Source organism: Solea solea, chromosome 9 (assembly GCF_958295425.1).
Source record: "Solea solea chromosome 9, fSolSol10.1, whole genome shotgun sequence".
Lineage (NCBI taxonomy): Eukaryota > Metazoa > Chordata > Actinopteri > Pleuronectiformes > Soleidae > Solea > Solea solea.
The window spans coordinates 6,874,872-6,897,825 of NC_081142.1; the positions used below are offsets into that span (position 1 = coordinate 6,874,872).

The 22,954-nt window shown below is 40.4% G+C and overlaps 1 protein-coding gene across 2 annotated transcripts; it reads right to left on the reverse strand.

The window, feature by feature from the left end:
* Positions 1–968: 968 nt before the first annotated feature.
* Positions 969–22,141, reverse strand: kita (KIT proto-oncogene, receptor tyrosine kinase a). Of its 2 annotated transcripts, none has more exons than XM_058639303.1 (21): positions 21,811–22,141; positions 19,048–19,311; positions 16,573–16,857; positions 16,352–16,491; positions 15,172–15,343; positions 12,145–12,331; positions 11,565–11,680; positions 11,177–11,291; positions 8,974–9,158; positions 7,654–7,760; positions 7,451–7,577; positions 6,899–7,003; positions 6,637–6,747; positions 6,358–6,499; positions 6,094–6,188; positions 5,880–6,010; positions 5,449–5,571; positions 4,876–4,987; positions 4,690–4,789; positions 4,374–4,479; positions 969–3,383 (listed from the first exon to the last, which is right to left on the reverse strand). In XM_058639303.1, the coding sequence occupies exons 1-21, from the start codon at positions 21,863–21,865 to the stop codon at positions 3,201–3,203; spliced, it is 2,961 nt and encodes a 986-aa protein (XP_058495286.1). In that variant the 5' UTR covers positions 21,866–22,141; the 3' UTR covers positions 969–3,200. The 2 variants fall into 2 exon arrangements, with proteins under 2 accessions (XP_058495286.1, XP_058495285.1); XM_058639302.1 differs by having other exon boundaries at positions 15,172–15,364.
* Between the last annotated feature and the right edge of the window lie 813 nt (positions 22,142–22,954).

The window sequence follows — 22,954 nt, forward strand, 5'->3', positions numbered from 1 at the left end:
ATGAATAATGGCCTTATTGCATAATAGTTTAATAAAAAAAAAGTCACTGTTCATATGTATGGAGAGCTCTTGTTTCGACAAGAACTTTGTTGTACTAATGATGATATGAATCTTCAACATAGAGCACGTCTGTTTGCCCTCAAGGAGAGCTGGAGCCCAGAAGACAATGTGAACACTAACAGTGGTAAGTATGAAGTGGAAGACTCATAGTTCGTGTATCTTTTTCATATTTAACTGCAGCATGAATATGAGAGGAGCGACTGACTCTGTGACTTCTTTAGCAGAAAAGTTTTGGGACAAAATGATGAAAACAAGACTCCATTATACACATATATTAATCATTTGAAATTAAATGTTGTGGGTCATGTCAAAAAGCACTTTATTTTCTTGAGTATGTACACAGAACTTTTTACATACCCTTCTCTTCTTTTTCTTTTAAAACATCTTTAAGTCTAATCAACAAGTATTTGCATTCAGCCACTCTCCTTCAATGGTGGGATTTCCTGCTTAGTGCCTTATCAGCTAGATCGTAAAACAATGGACCCTGCCCACGCAAATGTGTGGCCTGTCTGTTTCGAGCGCTGCTGTCCGCCTTGTGGCTTTCCCCTCGTGACCAGATGTCCCTTTCTGGGATAGGGCCAACTGATTTAGGAGTAGGGCAGGAAGAATGGCAAAAACATCAGACCGTGTGTCATCCATTAAGTGTAGTTTACAGTAGCACGTGGTAACCATTTCCATTTCACAGCAAAGATGAGCTGATGACTCACTTATGACAACCACCTCAGGGAACAACCTGCCACAAGCATTCACTCACAGTGAGATGCCTGGCACTGTGCTTGGAAATATGTCATATGTCTGCCATAAACAGATCATGCATGCATTACCATGCAGACACTGAGGTCTTCCAATTTGTAAAAGATGCGCATAATATCATTTAATATGAAAAAATGAATCATGAAAATGTAATATGAAATTCAATATAAGCAATTTTATTTACATTGACACATGTAACAGCAATACATTACATTTTTTGCCATAACACTAAAGCCTTTAATAAATATGTAGCAAAATGGAGGAAATATTTCTGGTGCGACGGAGCAAAGAGATGTAAATAATCAGTCATTCTGAGACGGCTCCTTCCACATTGATGAATATTGATGATGAATGCTGATAATTTTTGTGAGGCAGTTTCCTTTTAAATGATGAAACAGTCAAAATGACATTCTGTTTAAGTTTCCATGGTGACAGAGAAACAAACACAATTTGGAAGTTGGAAATCTGTGAACAGATACGAATAAAAACATCACAATACATTTCTGCAGCAGTGTACCACATCTTCATTTAGATAAACATCTTCAAAAGCATCAACAGAAATTTACAATGTGTGAAAATTGATATTTACAAAAAGACAATTCGGTAAGACTGTGGGGTTTTAATAGCCTAAACGACTTGATGAATAATTCGTAGTGGCACGTCTTAACAGTAAATATTTGAATTTGACAATCATACAGATATACACACAAAGACGACTGGTGTGTGCGTCCTCACACTCACACAAATGCACACTCATACACACAAACAGGACACTTTCCTGGTGCTCTTCACAAAAACATCTACCAGTGGGAAAAGGGAACTCATAATAGTCTGGACCAATACAGACTCCTCGCTGAGAGGTACTGAAAGTCCCACTTCTGTTGGAGGAAACAGCTGGATACAATGCAGAGGAGGACTGCTGGGAAACCAGCTACAGGCTGGAGAACAATGAGATCGCCAACACTGAGCTCCGTCACCAGTGTCAACTTCTCAAGAGTGACTTGAAGAACCTCAGATTTTCCCCTGGCTTTTCACCCGACTTTAACCATGACATACACAATACAACAAAGTACTGCAGCAGTAGCACGGGCGGAAGCACATCAAACAACAGCCTGTCAGCCAACACAGAAGCTCCCATTTCGTTATCCTTCGTGAAGGAAAAAAAAAGAACAAAAAAGAAAAGCAAAGACAACACATCTCCGAAATGGCAGTACCTGTCTCGTGCTTGTAAACAAAGATCATACACTGCATGTGACAGGGAAGGAACCATATAAACCTTTGCAGTTATTTACACCTTTACAAGAGAACTCTACAGGCTCCTCGCAGTCACCTGATATTGCAACAAATCTGAGACATAATGTGAAGAGTCGTGGGCTCCATTTTCAAACTCTTTCCATGTCATCATATTATAACAATTACTATTAACCTTCAGATATCTACATATACAGTCAACAAGCACATAGACGAGAAGCTAGCGTACCATGTTTTTTACCATATCTGTGAAAACAGCGTGTGTATAGTAATCATGGGCTGATCCATGAAGTGTTAATCAGATCCTGTAAAGACACTTTTTATGCTCTTTTGGTAGTAACATCCAAAATGTATCTCTCAAAACACTTGAAGCACTTATGGACTCTAAGCATGACCGGCCATGCTCTCTAATAGCTTATAAACCAGTGTCTCAATATTGCAATTTAAATTGGCCCCCAAAAAATGATCTCCTTCTTATAAACATAGACCTGAACAGTCGGAAATAATACTGATGATGATGACGAGAGGAGCTAAAAGAAAACAGAAACAAAAAGCTGCATCACATAACCTAAATGGAATGACGTGAAATTCATGTGCCTCAAGTGCTTTTATTTCCTCTAACTATTTGTGACGGCCAATCGAAAACGATGCGACATAAATGTTCATGACAGACAACCAACAAAGAACAACAAACAAAGAGTGTAAAAACAACAAAAAAAAAAATGATATCGAGTGCTTTAAAAACACAAAGCAAACTTTATGAAATGTGTAGGAAAAATGTAACTGAAAAAAACCCCAACAAAAATAACAGACAAATAACGGAGAACAGTGTTATAATGAAATGAATGACAAGTAAGTAACAGCTCATGTTCCTCCCTTGTACCATGACAGTTCTTTGCTGTGAGAAGGGGAGCATTCATCCAACTGCCCTTTCGGTAATGTGTAGGCATTCATTGCGACAGCAGTGATCAAAGCCATATTGGTTCATTTTTGTGCTTCCTTTTTATAGATGGCAATTGCTATTCTGTCTGCAGCATGTGACAGTTGCTGCTGGTGCCGGGGCAGTGGGTGGGTGGGTGTAGTGGTTGGATCATTTCAGGCACTTTATGAGGCAGCCTGACAGGTCAGGTGGGTCATTATACCCGCTGGGCTGTGAGGGATGTCCCCTCCAGGAAGACCTCATGCTGGACCAGTAAAGGCTGGGTCACAGCACTGTTTGTGCCAGCTGAGTTGAGATGAGGAAATGCTGCACTCTGAGGACTCGGCTCCTCTGTGGCTCTCGGCGTCACAGGATGTCTGAGGCTGAAATTCAGATAAATCTGACGATAAAGAAGAAAAAGAGAGGACAGAGGAAAGTAAGCGTTAAGAGGGATCATACTATATATTGTCTGTTTCAGTTTTGCAAAATCAACATCGAGATATTGAATCTCTTGTAGCTTTGTTGATTATGTGTCTACACATCATTAAGATAAAAGTATAGTACTATATTTTTCTGCTAATATGTAAACAGCCATGTCTTCAAACCAGGTAAAGTAGCCTATGTCAAAAGAACGATAGTGCTTTAGTTTGCGTTTTTCAACCCAGCTTATATAATGTATAATGCTCATTGTTTGAATCACTTGATTTAAGACTGGGACGTTTGTTGTAAAGTAGAATGTTTGTAGCGCAGACCATAAACCAGAAGGTACACAGTGCCAATGCAGGAGATGCAGACGTGCTCAGGCATTGACAGAGGTTACAAGTTCTAAGTTGATGCAGAATCAAAGTAATCTTGGAGGTTGAAATATGACATTGTGTCGCTTTAATTTACACATTTGAGTTTCATTCCTCAACTCATACATCTGATAAGCTACATTAAAGCAGTAAGGAAGTGGGATGTGTCTCACACAGTGTTTGATACAGTGCGACTTCTTCCTTCTGTTGCTTTGTTAATATGCCAAAAAAAAACCTCCTCTGAAGAATCATGTCCTCTCTTTTGTCTTAAAGATCTGCTCATAGAAACAAATATGCAAGTAGTCTAATGTCTCCTGGTTAGCTTCATATTTATCGCACAAACACGAGGAGGACCAGTCTTTTCATCTAACTGTGCAGGAGAGCAAATATTATTAATTAATTAATTTATTAATTTATTAATAATTTTTTAAATATTAATTAAAATATTAATATGTGTAAATCTGATTTCAAACACATGTTGACCATGAGCGTGTTTGTCACTGGGAACTCAGTTGGCTTTGATTTGAAAAAAATAAAATAAAATGCAACACCCTGAATATTGTAAAGTAAATGTAAACTGTGGTGGTGCAACCTACATGCTTAGTGGCATCAGACAGCTGTTGTTCAATCCTCTCCACCACCTTCCTGAAGGGGGGTCTGTTGAAGGGGTCAGCATCCCAGCAGTCCCTCATAATCTGATACCTGCACAGCAACATACCCACACACACACAAACACATTTATTTAACACTTATTACATCCTCATTCCTTGTTGTTTTCCATTCTCAGTTAAGTGTTTTCCCACATTTACTTCAAGACAAATGCAATGGGAAGATAATGGGCTACTTTCTAAATCCCCCACATTATTTCACAGTCTCATCATGTCCAGCTTCTTGTGTTTCCCAAAAACTCACATTTCACTGGGTGCAAATTCCGGTGCATCCATTCTGTATCCCTCTTTTATCAGTTTGTAGAACTTTGCATCCACAGGCATACCAGGATACGGACTATTTCCTACATTCAGCAGAGAGTTTCGGTTACATAAAGCACTTTGGAAAACACAGAGAGCGAGACAAACACTGACGCACAATGATAAATACCTAGTGAGAAGATTTCCCAAAGCAAGATGCCATAGGACCACACGTCACTTTCAAATGTGTATACACACTCAAAGATACTTTCTGGGGACATCCATTTCACTGGCAGACGTGCCTAAAAAAACAAAAACAAAAACAAAAACCACAAACACAAGTTATCTTCTTTTTTTTCCCTGTGAAAGTAGTTTGTGGCCCCAGAACTGCAATATGAACAGACTGTAACAAATGTCAGATATAAATATGGCATTCCCCTGACATTCACACACACACACACCACACAGATCTGAGTGTATTTGTGCTGCTCATACCTGACACTTTCAGAAAAATCTCATCTCTTTTATGCACTCACGTCACGGACACAGAAAAATTCCAAAATGTCAACAATCATGGAGAAGAAACTATTGTTGTTGTTGTACTATGAAAGCCATGGTTTAAACAGAGGGCGGATTTAATGCCAACTAAATTGAGGAATTTTAGGAAGGTCACCAATGGACGAAATGAGATGCCAGATTCTGTGTATCCACCTCCATCTCATCTGAAAGTAAAGTGTTAATACGTCAATAAGCATGGACTTACGTTTCCTTTGACGACATAGTCGGCGTCTGTGGTGATGTCCCGGGCCAAGCCAAAGTCACAGATCTTTGCCACTCTGCCTTGAGTAAGGAGGATATTTCTGGCTGCCAGGTCTCTGTGGATACACTGGGAAACAAATGTTCCTTTTAACTTTAACAACTGATGATGCATGTAAATACATGACCAAATCAATAGTTTAACATTAGTCATGAACAAAGAGCTTTTCCTAATGCCATTAGCTACTGGATCTCACACTTGAATCTGTAACACACAACCTTTGACACTGATATCTGAGCTTTCTGACCACAGTATCTTTGCTTCCGTGTCTAATCAATTTTTCAGTGACATGGACCAACATGCATTTCACATCTTTTTACAAGCTTTGAAAAACTTGATCTTTTTGGAAAAGTGTGCTAAATCAAGCTGATGCTCACATTTTTGGAGGCTAAGAACTCCATGCCTTTGGCCACTTGGTAGGAGAAGCTCAGAAGATCTTCGGTGACGAGAGACAGACCATCCTCGTCAAACATCTCACTCTCTTCACCTGCTTCCACATAAGAGCCACCTGAGAGAACAATGCGTGTGAAGATTATTTTCTAGAATCACACATCATTTCAGCTGCTCTTCTTTTTTTCAGTTTCTTCTTGCCTTTGTGTAGTGAGCATCTCTTCTCGAGGGAAGAACTGAAAGGATGGCTGCCAGCAGCAGAAGGCCTCATGGTCATGTAGCCGTTCAAGCTGTCTCTGTAGAGAGGAAAGGAGCAGTCTGGTCTCAGCAGAGTACAGTCACACATTGGCACATTGCTGTCCCAATACCCTCGTCCCACGCACGTTCTGGATTGTAAATATGAGTGCTCCCTCTTCTAGCTCACATACAATAAACCTTTTTTTACATACACAAAAAGATACTGACCCAGCTGTGTCTTTCTGCGGTGCAATGTTGCGGTAGTAGCAGTCCTCCTCCAGCTTAAAGCAAAAGAAGGATTCTCTTTTTCTCCGTAGAAAGTTAAGAAGGTCTCCAAAGCAGCAGTACTCTGTTATCACAAGTGTAGGGCCTGCAGAAAAGAAAAAAAAGCACATATAATGAGAATGAAAGATGACACAAAGCTTAGTTACAAACAGTAAACAGCTTTTGAGTTTTACAGATGTATTAAACACTCAGTAGTGATGCAGTAAAACATGGCTGCCGGACCTGCGACAGTACAGGCTCCCAGCAGGTTGACAATATTCATGTGGTGTCCCAAGTAACTGAGGACTTTCAGCTCGGACATCAGTGCCTCTTTCTCTGTGGCATGAGCGCTTGCTGTGGGCAGAGAGAGAAACACAATCAATCCATTATGAAGAAAGACCGCGAAGAATCTAAGTTCAAGATTAACTTAGATGACACAACCTGTTATAACCTGATATTCACACACTTTTAAAGATTTGTCACACAGTAAGAAAACAACACTTACATTTGAGCATTTTCACAGCCACTGTCATGACTGAGTCTGTTTTGGAGAGTCCATACGCAGTGGCTTCCACCACTTTTCCAAATGCACCAGATCCCAGCGTCTTCCCTGAAGACAAGAAGACAAACACAAAACTGTTATTCCCTCACCCTGCTTCCAACCCACAAACTGGCCTCATGCCAGTGTTCCTAGGACAACACCAGTTTGAGCCCCTGAGCCATGTACATTGGCTCCAGGACACGCAGGATCCTGTTAAAAAAGGTTTGTTAAAAACAACACCCAGCGTGTGTCAACAGTTTTATGTTTGCAGTGAGGGAGTGAGGTTTCATCATTTATGAGCTATCCCCAGTAACTGGTTTATAAGTCTGTGCCCATAATACTAAAAAAAACAGTCAAGAATGTCATCAAAGAGACCATGATAATGTCATGGTAACTCCATTTTATTTTAGACAAACACACTTTCATCTTCCCAACAATCTGCTCCTGCACTGACACCCATGGTGTTCAGTATATCGTATATCAGAAATGACATAATAATTGACTCATGGCGCTCACCAAAACGCAAGTTGTTTCGAGGAAACTCCCACTGATGATCATACGGCAGTTGGGTGGGGTCAATATACACATAGTTGTTTCCATGGATGCCTTCAATAACCTTCCACTGGATCTGGAATTTTGGTTTCTGGCATAAATGAGATATAAATGGTTAGAAATGAACTTGTGGCTTTTAAACATGCTTCACCTTGCATGGACCTTACCTGCATGTACTTGTAGAACAGAATGACAAGGATGAGGCAGAGGGTGCTCGCTGCTGATATGGAGCCAATCAGCAGTGGAGTGAACAGATCATGGGGAACAGTTCTCTCTGCGGGGAGATTGACATGTGGAGGTTACATACTGTATACAGGTCGTGAAAATGGAGTCAACCAAAGACTGCTTCATCAGTTTGACATGTTCACAATCTAAATGACATTGCAAAGGGTAATTAGGGTTATGTTAAGTCACAGTCAAGACCACTTTGTTCAAATCACAGCAAACTAATCCAATTATATATGTATACATACTGTAGGGTCCTGTGTTTTATTCTTTGTTTTCAAATTCAGCGGTTCTTTTGTTTAACTGCCTAAAATCCCCTCCGATTATATTTATTTTGTACTGCTGTTGTTTTTTTTCAGCTGGTGAGTAATTATATATAATCAGTGCCCTGTTCCTTTGTGTCTGGCGGTGGTGCCTTTTTGTTTTACAGTACAGTGGAGTGCAATAAGCTGTTTAGAGATAAGAAGCTTTCTCTCCACTTCAAATCTGAGAATGCAGAGTCTGCAGGAACTAATCCCCTGTAAACCTGTCAATGGTGTCTAAAGATTTGTGTACTCTCTGCTGCAGCTCACTGACACCTCCAAGCCTCCCACAGCCTCCAGGATACCCAGCATCGCCAGGACTCCTACTGTGCTACACAGTCTCAGCGCCTCCGCCCGGTCTGCTGTTACTCTGTGGAGCACAGAAATCCTGGGCACATGCTCTCACCGGCCTGTCCTGAAAAGCTACAGACTGTCCTTCCTCGCACTGCTCATCCTACTAAGTCCACAGGGAGCCCACAGTGTCCTGCCTAAACTTAAGCCTCCTGTCCGCAGGGCAGGGACTTTTAGTTCCTGCCCTCACACCACTTTAAAAACACTGTACAGCAGAAGGGGAAGCCGTTATAACAGAGTGGATTTGCAATCATAACAAAAACAATTCCTTTGTGATGGCAACCTCTTGGTCATTCACGTCTTTGCTAATGTTTACCAACAGACTATAGAGGACATTCCTCCAGTTGTAAGAACACTCTTTTGAGCTAATCCTCACCAAAGTTGTGCTTTTAGTAAATATTTTTTACCTGGTGAATAAATCTTAAACAGGGATTAACAAGGAGCAGAGGTGAGATAACTATGTTATCAGTCCACAGAGTCACAGGCAGGTCATTCACTCTATATATCTGCCATGTCATCTCTTACAATATTAACTGTTTAGTATTATTTGGACCCCATTTAGACACATCTGCTGCTTCCTACACTGTATAAATGTGACATCTCACTCACCACTGATAGAGAAGAGTGTGTAGGCCTGCTCTCCGTCCACCGTTGCAACACATTCCAGAGTATTGAACCTTCCTTTGCTGATGTTCACCCGACTCTCCACCTCTGACTTCCCAAATATGGGGCTGGACAAAGTCACAGTGATGACATTTTGCCGCTCCTGTGTGGCATTTCTTTGTTGTGAGCACCTGAAATCAGAAGATTACACATCGTTGAAGGGCTGATGGGATCACAGGGCTGTTGTGTCACTCGGGCATCTCCCGCATGAAAGCTCCTGAAAAGCACACATTCCTTTCCCTGGCGTTAAAAACAAAACCCAAAGCCGTACAATACACAGCAGCACGTTATCACGTTTTACTTTACTTTATGTTTTACTTTCACTTTTGTTGCTTCCACCAAAGGTCTTCATAACAGGAAGGCATACTTTGCTCATGTTAGACAGAAAACATAAGGGTTCCATGTTTTCATAGCACTTTAAAGGAGCAGATACCTCACATATGCTCTGGTTATTTGATAACCCACTATGGTCACACTGCTTTCTGCTTTCTGTATCTACATGTGTACATGTACCTGTATGCAATGGTTATTATGTTGATGTGACTATTGTTATAGAAATGACTGGATAATCACTGATGATTAATTGGGCTGTGGTACTTGGGCTGCTACAGAAACCTGGCACTCCTCCTTTTACACACTTCATGTTTAACATGAGATGAGTCATATCCAGGTGTATCCGGGTAGATATCGCAGGCCTACCGTTCACAAATCTAATCCCCTGTCACATGGGAGTCACCTTATCAATGTCAACCAATCACAAGTCACCCTTATTCAAATCTTTTTCTTATTCTCCAAAATTCTACAGTCATCATCACCTATAGAACATGACCGTCGATGGTGCACAATACATCTTAAATGTGCTGTCTTAAATAAATAAATAAATAAATAAAATCTCTTAAAAAAGTAAATCTAAAGTAAACCAAATGACTGTATAATACTTTCAAACAACTATATGGGTTTAGAAGAGATAACAGTAATAATACCAGGATATTAACATACACATGATTGACAGTTGAATGTGGAATGAAGTATTTACATAGAGACCACTTAGCACATTCATTTTTACCTCCTCCATAAACATCTGTCCCTGAGGGCAACTGCTGCTGTGGTTGTTGTCGTCGGTAATTATAATAACTGTCATATAATCTGAATGAATGAATATAATATAGCATAACTTGCCTTTGTGGTAAGAAAGTCGAGCGAAGTGAATATTCTTATTCCAGAACATTAAAGTAGTGTCCTGCAGATAATCCTTTATTGTGGAGCGATGGCACATTTTTACATTGTTTGATTTCTGAGATGTTCCTGTTTATTCAATATTGGATTTTTATGGATAATTATGCTTTTACAGAGCTCTGTATATCTCAACTCTGTACATTTTAAATCAAATGATTTGAACATACTGGAATATAGTTAGCTATAAATTTACAATGACACCTCTTCTGTGTGGTGTATTAAATGTTGTTGTTTTGTTTGAAGTGATGTGATTAGCTGTAGTTGTTTGTCTCAACCATATGGTGTAGACTAATCACTGTCAGTTGTGTTATTAGGGTGTGGCCTATGTAACAGCGTCTCTGTCCTGCCATTGTGGATCTTGAAAAAAAGGCCTCAGGGCTGAAACATTACTTAACTCGATTAAAGTAAAATGCTAATAGCAGCATGCATGGTCTCAAGGGAAAGTCAATAACCTCACAACTGTCACCTTTAAGCTCTGGTTGGGGCAGTTTAGTATGACATCACATTTCCAAGTGGACCACTTAAAACCAGCAATAAAAAAAAAAGGAAAAGAAAAACAGAGATGCAGAAATCTCTCACCAGAAGGAGGAAAATGTAATTTCATGAACTGTTGTGTAGTGATTGTAGAGATAGTAGGGCTGGGAAAAAATGATGTAATAACAACAACATAACAAGAGCTCAATATAACAAAAATCAATGTAATTCCAGATATAATTGTTTTAATTAAGATTTGAGAAATGTTGTTCTTGTTTCTCTGTTTGTAAAGAACCACAGTTAACTGGTTTCTTTAATGTTCACTGTGAAGCAAAAGTTAATCTTTCATTGTCTGATGTGTCTGACAATCATTTCTGATATCAACCAATTTGATATAGAAAGCTCTGATCACGATTGTCAGGGCGTTGAGCAATCTCACCTGATATATGGCTGCTCACAGTAGTACCAGGTGATCTGTGGCGCAGGAAACCCCTCTGCCACACAACGCACCTGTCCATCCACTGGACCCTCATGAGATACAATCTCAGGTTTACCTGACAAACAAAAGTAGATCCGGTAAGATATCAAAAACCAGCCGGGGGAGTTCATTTTATATTTCATCACATGGTATTAAACCTGTGGCGAGGTATGGATGCTGCAGGGTGAAGTGAGACAGAGAGCAACACCTCATCCACCACAAAGAAAAGGTCATTAAAATCTATTCTCACATGTCAGCTACTAAAGATGAATGCAACGTGGAGCAATGGAATGTATTATATTGCTTACGGGAGCAAAAGACCTTTACCAAAATCTATGACACAACTTACTCATCACAAAGAGGGTAAATGTCTGATTTACTGATGTGTCACTGTTGGAGGCTCTAAAGGTGTAAACCCCCCCTTCTGACATTTTCAGTCGCACCAGCCTCAGCTCGCTGATGTACCTGCGTGAAGAAAGTACAAATTTAGTATTAATTCATTTACCGATTTTTACAAACACAAGGCAATAATGTTTTATTAATGCTTTAATTGAATGTCAACAAATAGATGTTTCGCATCAAAGCTACCTGAGAAACACGTTCCCTTTAAACTTTGATGCTGCTTTTAAAGTCTTTTTTTTTAAATTTATTTTAGTTATCGGTGCTGAACATGCAGTTTTTAAGGAAAAGGAAATACAATATTTATCTACACAACAGATCTTTAATGGTTTCTGATTTTCACATGAAAACCATTTACAACCCAACAGTGAATATTCCACATGACACCAAAGCGCAGTTTAAGAACTGCAGTTGTATTTCTCGGGCAGCTGTGACAAACCAAAGGTGTTAAATTCCTCTGAGTGCAGGTAATGACCATTTTCACGTATGTGGTAAAAGAAGGGAAAAAATGTGTTGGAGGGCAGGCTAACCTATATTCATGGCTGTGTGTGGTGATGACATGGTCAGTTGTGTTCCACAGCTCAAGGCCCATGAAGCTCCAGGAAAAGGTGTGCGGTCTTGGATGAGCCTCCATTTCAACTTTTAAAGACAAACTCTCGCCGGAGCGGACACGGATGGTTCTGTTGTTTGTGGGTGTTAAGGTGATGAATCCTTTTTCTGAAGAAAAGAAAAATTAGATATTGTTATTTGCATAGAGAACAGTGTATAGGCTCCACCAGTCTACAGACTATGTGGCAAATCACAGAGTAATTTGTATTGAAGGATCCTGGTGTAGATTCTTGGGGAGTCCAGATGCTGAAGAATGAAGTGGGGAGCCAGGTTTAGTGCATCATCTACATAATGGTTGGCTAGCGGGTCCAGGTTAGGGCCCTTAATGATCTTAAGGTTGGTCCGCACAAAGCTTCAAAGGATTTCATGACCACAGAGATCAGAGCAATGGGTCTGTCGTTGGTGAGTCCAATGATTGTTGGGATTTTTGCGGATGGGGGATGAAGGCAGGCTGGTACATGACCTTTCTCCAATAAGGTGTTAAAACACAGGAGACAGCTGGTCAGCAGGGTGCTTCAAGGTGGATGGAGAGACATTATCTGGTCTGGCTGCTTTTTAGGGGTTCTGTCTCTTAAAAAGGCCGTTAATATCTTTCTATCTTTCTCTGTGGTGGTAAATATATGCCACGGTAGTAAAGGAGGTAGGGGTTGCTCGCGACATCACTTGTGGGATCCTGTCTACTGCTGTAGGGAAGGGGGAGGAGCTGTGAGGCTGGAGCTGGTGGAAGGCGTTAGAGGGATGGCGTCACAACTGCTACATTGTCTTTCAAAGCAGCAGTAGAACTAATGCCGCTCACTGGCCAGATAAGGGTTGTTTGCCAAATGAGGGAGTCTGGGCTGTTAGCTGTTCATCTGTCTGAGGCCCTTTCCAATCAGAGTCATTAGCTGAGAATTGGTGGTTGTGTACAGTCATTTAGCATCGCCTCCTTACTAAATCTGTAGAATCTCTAAACCTGTCTCTGTCTCCACTCCTAAACTCAGCTTCCTTCTCCGACTGTAGCTGTTTCACTGTGAACCAGGGTTGCCATTGTTATGACTCACTCTGGTGTGTTGGGACACACCTAACAGAAGCTGACGTAGGACGTCACAGCAACTGTAAACTCATCCAGTTTACGGTGCAGTCCAAGCACGCCTCAAGGACCTTCTTTGAAGTCGTCACTATGTATGTTAGCAGAGCTTAATCTCTGCCTGTATGCAGGAATCAGGTGGACCACGACATGGCAAGAGTGACTGTGCAGCTTGGTAAGCATGACTGACTGTGGTGCAAAACAATATCCTCCCTGCTTGAACACTTTACACTAGCTAGCCTGCCAAAGTCCAGTAACAACATGCACAACCATTTCTCTGTGACGCACAGGACTGAAGTGTGCAAAAGTCCCGATTCTTTCCCAACAGCAGCTGAAGTTTGTCCACTTTGTTTACAAGAGAACACATAACAAAGATGAATTATCCAAGTAGCGTTGTGCGGAGTCCCCCCTACTCCAGCAGGCGGCTTATATACCTCTTCTTCGGGGTCTCACTGTGTGGACACTGTGTTGACCAGAATGTCCAGTAATTCCACAGATGATGTGATACAATTGGAAAATAAATCCTAATATCTCTTCTCTAATATCGGAGACAATTTAACATATTGAGGGGTCACAAACACTTTGAATCATTGAGGTCACACATGCCCTCACCCTTGTTAAGATCATATGAGTCCTGCACAGTGTTGGGTAAGTTACTATAAACATATAATATATACCATATTACTTGTTACTTGTGTTTAAAAGTAATACAAGTTACAGTACAATATTGCTTTCTTTACAAAGTAACACATTTTGTTTCAGTTGCACAAACGGCGAGTGAGGCTGTTCACATACCATTTAACGCATATAATTCAGAGGGGTGAACGTGAACAATTCAACACAGCCCGGCTTTCTTTCAGTGATCTCGCTCAACAAAACTTTCTGGAAGAAAATACTGAACGTGTAAATCTATAAATGTAATGTAATTTATTTAATTCTATCACTAAATTATGTGATATGAATGTTTTTCAACGGATATTACATTGTAATCACCGATAAAGGAGACTGGGTAATTCAATGGTTTTGGGGCAAATTAGTGTTAAATGAATTTTATAGAACCATTCCACCATGAAATCATCATCCTCACTGTGTTACACTTCTGTTCATTCATCATTCATTCAGTGTTGGATGACATGATAGGATATATTCAGCATGAATTTAAGTGTCTGTTTATCTCAAACACTTTGATTATGTGAATAAAGCTGTCGACTTTATTGCTAGTCTTTGTTCTGTGTCAACAATACACACGTTTTTTTTGATTTCACATAGAATGACAGCACTGTTGTTTAAAAGACAGCTTCTCTTGTTATACCGAAGAGTAACTTCGGTTGAATTTAGGTGAAAATAACTACTTAGTGCTGACTTTGTTCATCTGGGATCTCTGCAGCATTACTTCCTTTTTTTCATCATTTCAGCTCGAGGGGCAGATGTGATGTGATCATTTACAGTAACACATTACAGGCTATTGTAGAAGTAATAATATTACAGAAAAATCATTTGTAACATATTACTTTGTTACTACAAAAATTAATATTTTACTGTTAGGTGCTACTTTCTCCTTGCAACCTTGACTGAGATATACCACAATCTAGATAACAGAGAATCTTTGTGCGGAGTGAAGTTACCAAACTGCACTTAATAGCTTCATATTAAGTATACAGATATATGTCTTATCATCTAAATCTCTAAAACAAAGCAGTTGAGTCAAAAATGTTGAATACTTCTTTGGATATCGAGTTTTTGGAATGGAAAACCAGCTATCAGTACTTTTGCGAGAAAAAGGGGGAAAACAAAACACAGCACAATGACATCATTGTTATGCCCTTGCCACCAGCGAGTAATAACTTCCAAGTTAGTTAAAGAAACTTATTCATGCACTCACCATAAACGTCAAGCCACACTGACTGTGTGCTGATGCCTTTTTCGTTCTCAGCTTCGCACCGGTACCTCCCAGCATCCCGTGGTCTGACCGCTGCTATGTGCAAGGTGGAGCTGCGCACATGGGTGAAGTGCTCCGTCTGGATACGTGAAGCACCGTCAACCTTTGCTGGTTGCTGTGGATACCAGACGGCACCCTGTCAACGCCCAGAGATCTCTAGAGATTAACCCCGTCTGCATGTCTACACTTGCCAAGCATACAGACACACATGGACACACACACTCGCCTGCATGAAAGTGCACACACACACGCGCACACGCACACACACACACACGCTTGCTTGTGCATGTATGCTCAGGGTAATCCACACAGAGAAACCACGTACAACATCCAAAAGATTGCACAGACTGAACTTTAACCACAGTCACTTGCACTTTCAGTCGATCACTTTTTGACGAGCATGACTTGTGATGGCTTAACAGAAGCCGTTTTACAGGCAATAATTCTACTTGTTGACAGGGAGTCATCATATAGGCTTCACATTTGCATGTAAAACAATACTACACAGCTGGTATTTAGTACATCCAATAACTCTTTTAAGTAATCAGCTGGCTTGTAGTATAACATTCAAGCTACAGTATTTTTAAGGGATGTCCCGATCCCGATCTCAAGTACCATTTTTTTTTACTGATCAGAGATCAACAATCTCCCCAAACTTCCATTTCACCTGCAAAGCTTTCCACAGCACGTAGCTCAGCAGTCGACTGTATTTGTTTCATATCACCTATGGTTGATATAATTGGTCATATTTTAATACGATGTCTAATTTTGATCTGCTCTGCTCTGTCCTCTGTCTGGTGCGCCACAGCACATGCTCACCCACACACACACACACACACACACACACACAAACCATGTGTACAGCTAACATGCAGATAATTGATCGTTTCATAATCTTGGTTGCAGTTGAATGACGTGCAAATATCCGATAAGAACACAGCATTGGCAGAGACACAACAGTAAAAAGATCAGATTAGGATCGGGGGCACAACTACCCTGATCGAGACATCCCTAATTTTCATATAATCCAATAAACAAAACCAGCTTCATCAACAAAATACACAGATAAATACCCCATCAATATAGCACAGCACACAGTAAAGAAAATGCACAAGGGTCTCACCGAACCAGGCGGGGTCACCCACTGCAACTTGATCTCTCCATTGACATTGGTGGTGTTGCAGGTTAGGGTCAGACTCTCATCCTGGGTAAGAATCATTCTTTTGGGAGCCTGCATCTCAATCACCGGAGGATCAAGCGGGACTGAAATGATATTTCAAAACATTGTGAGTACGTAGGGGAATGTTTGATGTACAATGTATACATGCATTTTTCAAACGTTACCTGGTCTCACTGTTAGGTAGTAGTCATGTGACTTGATGTGCTTTTCCCTGAGCTTTCCTGTGCATACATAACAACCTTCATAGGCCTTTTGCGTGTTGTGGATGACGATGCCTTGTTCCAGGCTCGTAATATACTGGAGACCAGAGGCTAGAGCTCCACCGGAGCATGTTTCCAAATGCAGGTTGTCCAAACTTGGATCAGTTGCTAGGCAGGGGATGGTAGCACTGTCTCCCACACGAGTCAGAATGTTGAACACCTTTGATTTTCTGAAGGGATTGTCAAGATCTGCCAGGAAAAAAGAAGCAATCGCACACCAGAAGTGGGGCCAGAGGTGTAAGTTGTTAAAGCTTTAGCTTGTGATACCCATTATATAACAAAGCTGCACTGTGTAATAGATACTAGCTTCTAACCGTCTCTGTTTGAGAAGTGTTATTTCAAGATGAGAGAATGTATCCATTCACTTGTTCTCAATGTGTGGACCTCATTATTATCATCATCCTCAACATAGACGGACATATTTAGAAATACAGAATTGTTATTTACAGCCTAAACTAAATAAGTGAATAAATCTAGATGCAGCACAGGAATAAAAAAACACTGCAGAGATTAAATGCTGGGGCAAATGGAAAAAAAAATCAGATGTATGCAAAGTACCAATGAGAGTCTGTAACCTTACCTAAATTACTATTACACTTTATCCTTCTAACAGCTTTATTACATTATTTTCAGCAACAACTACTTTGTTCACATTCAGTAGTTAATGTATGTACATTGCTTTGTAACTCTCATGAAATTCACAGGAAGAAAAATAATATCCCGTGTGTTGATGATGAGAGCAAGCAAACCTAAGATATAGCGTGAATGAGGGCTGGGGGATTTGGCCAATCAATCAATATCAATAATTATTGTTCTAAAATGTCAGATAATTAAAGATTAAGATTTGCTCCTACGTAGAAGTTGAAGGAATCATTCTCTGTGTTTTTAAAGGTCTTTTATGGAAAAAATGTACATGTACATTTCCCAGCCCTCGTGTGAATATGTTTGTTTTCATGTATTCATTCTAAGTGTAGTCATTAGTGTACACAGATCTGATGATTTCATCCACCGCTATTACACTATTATTAGTCTTCTCTGTGCAGCACAAGCTTCAACAACAAATACGTTACAAAACAGTCATGTTTTGTACTAGTTAACAGTTGATCACTGAAATGTGGGTTAATTTAAATCAAGGGTGGAGACTGGTTATATTATATATCTTACGTGGCACTGAACTCTGTGATCAGATGCATCACTAATGTGATAAGTGATGTTGCTACTAGATAAAAACTGTAAATATTTATATTAATATTATTTCAGTTGCTAACGTCAGTGCGTGTCTAAGGATACACATTCAGCTCGAGCAGATATGGTAAATATTATTATAAATATTAGAGGCTCAGCGTTGTTCTGAAGCTCAATAGTTATATATTAAGTTTGATAGGTACATCAACATTGCATGACAAATGTGTTAATTTCTGTCTGTTTACTTTTCTTGTCTTGAAACCTCTTGCCAAAACACCTGAAGGAGACGCACCAGCTATACTGAGATCAAAGCAGCTTTTCTATTCTTGCGTAGTAGGAAAAATGAGCAGTGTTACCCCTTTCAATTTGCACTTGCCACAGCATGCATGGCTTTTAGCGCTGCAATTCCTCCCTTATATCAAACTCCGTAGTGACCCAATTCACCAAAACAGCTCAATGTATGTATCTCCACTTTTATCTATATTTTCATCAAGAGCTAGAGAAAAATACTGTGACTTCGTTGTAGAGTCGATGTTTAATCAGTAAAATCATCCCTATCACTCGACAACCTCACAATTTGGAACAAACCAATTTTTCCAGTTCTAGCAGCAACAAGGCTCTCCTTCACAAATCCTCCATCCGAATGAGACCTCAGCTTCTCAGCTATTAGCTTGTTCACCACAAAACTCGCCCCCAGTTACTGACCCTGCAAACCTGAGAAGCTTGATCATTAAAATGTGACCTTCTGCACGGGCTAATCTTTGGTCTCAGTATTTTTCTTGTTCATGTTTTACCTGGAGCCTCTCGTCTAAAAAGTCGTTTCCGATATAGACGCATTGTTTGTGGAGTGTACAGTCATGAAACCTGCAGTAATGGCTGTGGGCCAAGGGAATGTGGAGTCACATGGATGAAGAGATACAGTATAACTCAGTCTTGCACTCAATAAATAGCTACAGTATCTACTGTACTGTACCTGTCAAGGGCAAAATTTATAAACTGTCTTCAGCAAACACACCCACACACACTGCTCCATATCACCACAGCAAAAAAAAACAACGCTAAAAGATTTACTCCGCTCTACACCACAGTCTATTCCCAACAGCGTTTGTATTTCAGTTAGTTTCCTTATCTCTTTCTTCATGGTATCACACACATATGTAGTCAGCAAAGACATAGACAGTTACGTCCAACTACCTCTGATGTAGACATAGATGGAGGCTTGCTCCCCAGAGCTCTTCTCCAGGCAGATGTAGCGACCCATGTGTCCAGGATGAGCTTTAGTGATCTGCAGCGTGGACATGCCATTCGTCTTTTTCTCCTCCCGCAGCTTTACATTTGGCCGATCCTCTCGCATCCACTGAATCTCCCTCTCACCCCGACAGAGCAGTTCAAATCGCTGGTTGAGATCAATGACTAGGTGATCCTGGTCAATGGGGGTAATTGTAGGCTTGGTGTTGCCTGTAAAAAAAATATTAAAGATGATTTAAAATATCAGGATATACATATTTTCAAAGAAACAACTGTCCAATGTTTTACCACATTTGGTTTTGAGTGGGAAAAGTCTCATGTTGACGGGAATGAGGCTGAGTGCTTTGAAACACTGATGTGAAGTCTTCCTTGGATTGTAATCTTTCAGAATTTTAAAGGTAATGTAGTTTATTTATAATAATTTATATATAAGTGTTAAAAGTTACTTTTAACACTGGAAACTTTTTTTTTAAAAGTGTTAAAAAAAAAAAAGGATTTACACACCACAGTGGAGTCAAAATTATGTCAACACATGCAATCCAACAGGATCCGTGTGCATAAGAGCGGCTTAGATAATACACATAAACCCTGCGTGAGCCACATGTAAACAATAGGATAACCGTACCCCCCAAACTTCAAAACACTGGATTTGCACCATCCCAAGCAGTCCACTTTAACATTGTAGCTTCACTTGCATGTGACTTCTTTGAAAAAGTGCACCAGTGATCCATCAATGTGATTAAATGGCCAGATATTATTTTCCGACTGTTTAGTTAAAAGGATGCTTAGAGATATAAACACATATGAAGTTGAGCGTCTTTTGACAAGGGAGGAGGTTGAACCTTACATGGGAGCTGTTGTCTGTAGAGACAACCAAATATTATTGCATTATTGCATTATATTATTATATTACATATTGCATTACTGTAGGCATGAACTCTTTTGCATGACAGTGGTCATGCTGTAACATAAAGCAAATGTGTGCAGCAAGAGCCAGGCATAGAAGGTCGAGTGGATGATTTCTTGAAGGGATCTAATCGAACGAATCTGCTTCACCAACTGAAAACAGGTGTGGAAACACAAGAGCAATATATTTGTTCAAAGAAAATGGCCCCACCTAGGAGTTAATTCAACTGACGCTTTCTTTACTGAAGCCAGTTGTGATGAACAGCACCAGGACTGTGGCTGCAGCTTCACGGGACTAATGTGGAACTGTGGAGCGATGCTGCGGATTAATATGCTGCCTCCATTCCAAGTTTGGCGTGATAAAATGCATTTCATACATCATTTCTGCGCCCTTACTAGACTTAAGTGATACACAGAAATGGCATGGAGGCATGATTTATCCTCTATAATCAGAGAACAGCAAACAGCAGAATCCTTACAGAGGTGTGGGTTTGTTTATCGACTGTTAATGCAAATGATGTTGGTGTTTAAAGATCCTCATTGTATACGTGGTGTAGGTGACAAGCAACTGTGGATGTAATGTTTATATTTGGTTATCAGCCTGGCAGGAGAGAGAGAAAACAAAAACATGATACATGTTTTGCAGCATTTTACTTATTTACATAATGTGTTTGCATTTGTGATAGTAAATCACCATAGTGGTGTAGAAAACGTAGTAAAGGTTCATTGAGCCAAACCTCTTTATTGCATGGCATGGGTGGTGTAAAGGATTTACACACAACAACATCAGCCTCTGAGCATGTCACACGCTTCATCATTAAGATGTCAGCAGCAGTGGACAGCTGATGCCGGTGTGATCGGCCACGGGTCCGCACACGCACCGAGGGCGCAAAGTGAGGAGGCGACGACATAGTACGACACATTAGGGGTCACTGCTTCTCTCCGATTCTCAGGAATGATAGCTTTCCAAGCAACTTTGCATACATTTGCGACTTATCTCTAAGGGAAAATCCAGACTGAATTTCCTCGTTAGACAAAGAACAAACAGTGCTGTAAAGTTTGGAAACGACTCATTTTATCCATTTTATTCATAACTCAGCATCTAAAACCTGCACAAAATGTGTGTGCTGCAATGACTATAAATATCTATTATATTCTGTCAGGTAAATGTAAAAAAAAATATATATACAGTAAAAATAAAGTAAAGTAATAAAGTAGCCTATGTGTTGATCACGTTAATGTACGCGCGTGCCATTTTAATCCAAACATGAAACATAACAGTTGCTTGTTTGCATACTTCCTCGGGATAAGGAGCAGGAAAAACATTTCCATAAAGACGGTTATTAGGGAAACCTGCATGAGAAAGTCACCTTCAACGAGCAAAACACGGCTCGTGTATATTAATCAGCAACCTGCTCCTTTTTTTTCGCTGTTTGATTACTTTTTTGTTAATGGCGCACTGTTCTTTGTAGAAAGCATCAATAATTAAAGTGGCGCACTTGACGTCCAGATCAGAGTATCCACTTTCCTCATTAGGTTTCAGTGAGTTCAGGTTGTCTTATTAGCAGCCTTTCGAGCTGAGTGCACCACTTCCCAGAACAAAGAAAAGTGGGGAGAAACGCACCATGAGCGCGATGCGGGGCAAGTGGAGCAATTCATTGCACTTTGATGTGGATTATGTTAAGGGCTCTAAAGGGAAAAGTATACCTCGGCTAGTAAAACACAGTCAAACCTTTAGTTTTTCATCATGAGTGAGCAGCAACAAGTTCTGTGTAAAGTGGCGCATCAAGAGCGCAGTCTTACCTGGACGGAAGATTAAGTACATAAAGACAGAGAGCAGTATCCAGTGGTATTCCATTGTTATTATTCCATGGGTCTAGGTGTGAAGGGTGAGCCAGTGCCTTTCTGGTTAAGGTAGCTCTGCTCGACTCGCCGAGCGTGTCGGAGTTGTGGCAAGTTGGCAGCGGGCTCTCTGGTAGACGCGCACTTACAAGTCTTTAAAGGCACAGATGCTCAGTACAGCTCGCAACTGCAGCCGCTGTCGATCTGCAAACATGCTCTTCTCCTGGAGCGCGCCAGGGGGACAATGCAGGGCGACCAGGTACCTGAGAGCGACTGTGCTGTCAACAACATGTTCAGCCTATAGCAGCCAGTGATGTGGTGGAGCCTATTACTCACATGTTACCAGCACAGAGAGGGTGGGAGGGGGTGAGGGAGAGGGTGAGGGAGGGAGAGGTGTTTGGGAACTGTTGCCTGCTCGTCCCAAAAGCTCAGAGACCGACTGGCTGATCAAACAAACCTGTAACATTCCAGGGAAACGAATCCTTGTTATAGTAATTTCAAATATTTCAATACAGTCCAATTCTGTTTATTTGATGGGTTTTTATAAAGAAATGTAGAACACCTGTATTTTCTTTCCTCCACACATGTGAAAACAATACAAGTGTGTGTAGGTTTTGGTGATTAATGTTGTTGTCAATGTTATTATTCTGACTCGGTTTAGTCTCTGTAAACAGAAAGATACTGTAATAATATAATATTATGTCTGTAAACAGGCTCTGTTTGCAGGTTTCTCACTTTAACAACGCAATGTTAGTTTTGCCTTTCTCTGTCATGACTTCCTGTGTGCAAGAACTACAAGAAACACATGTGTAACAGACATTTGTTTCAAAATGAGTGAAACATGTTGACTATTTGAACGTAGCCCAATTATCTTTATTTTATCCAAAACAAAAGTATCACATTGTCACTTCATTAGCACTTCACATTCAGACCCAAACCTCGTCAAGAGATGTTGCCATTTTAATTTTCAGCAACATTAGAGTCCACCACGTTAACTGAATCAAATTGACAAACTGTTCATAATTCAAAATTTGTAGAATAATACCAACATTTTTTTTATTGATGATCACGTTGAGAAGACCACAACAGCCCTTTTGTGTGCTTG

Excerpts from the sequence above, each read along its gene's own strand:
- kita (XM_058639302.1), bottom strand. The coding sequence starts at position 21,865 with ATGGAATACCACTGGATACTGCTCTCTGTCTTTATGTACTTAATCTTC. Across the intron at positions 16,492-16,572 it reads CTACCTAACAGTGAGACCAG|TCCCGCTTGATCCTCCGGTG; the intron begins GTAACGTTTGAA and ends ATATCATTTCAG. Across the intron at positions 9,159-11,176 it reads TGTGAGCAGCCATATATCAG|GTGCTCACAACAAAGAAATG; the intron begins GTGAGATTGCTC and ends TTCTGATTTCAG.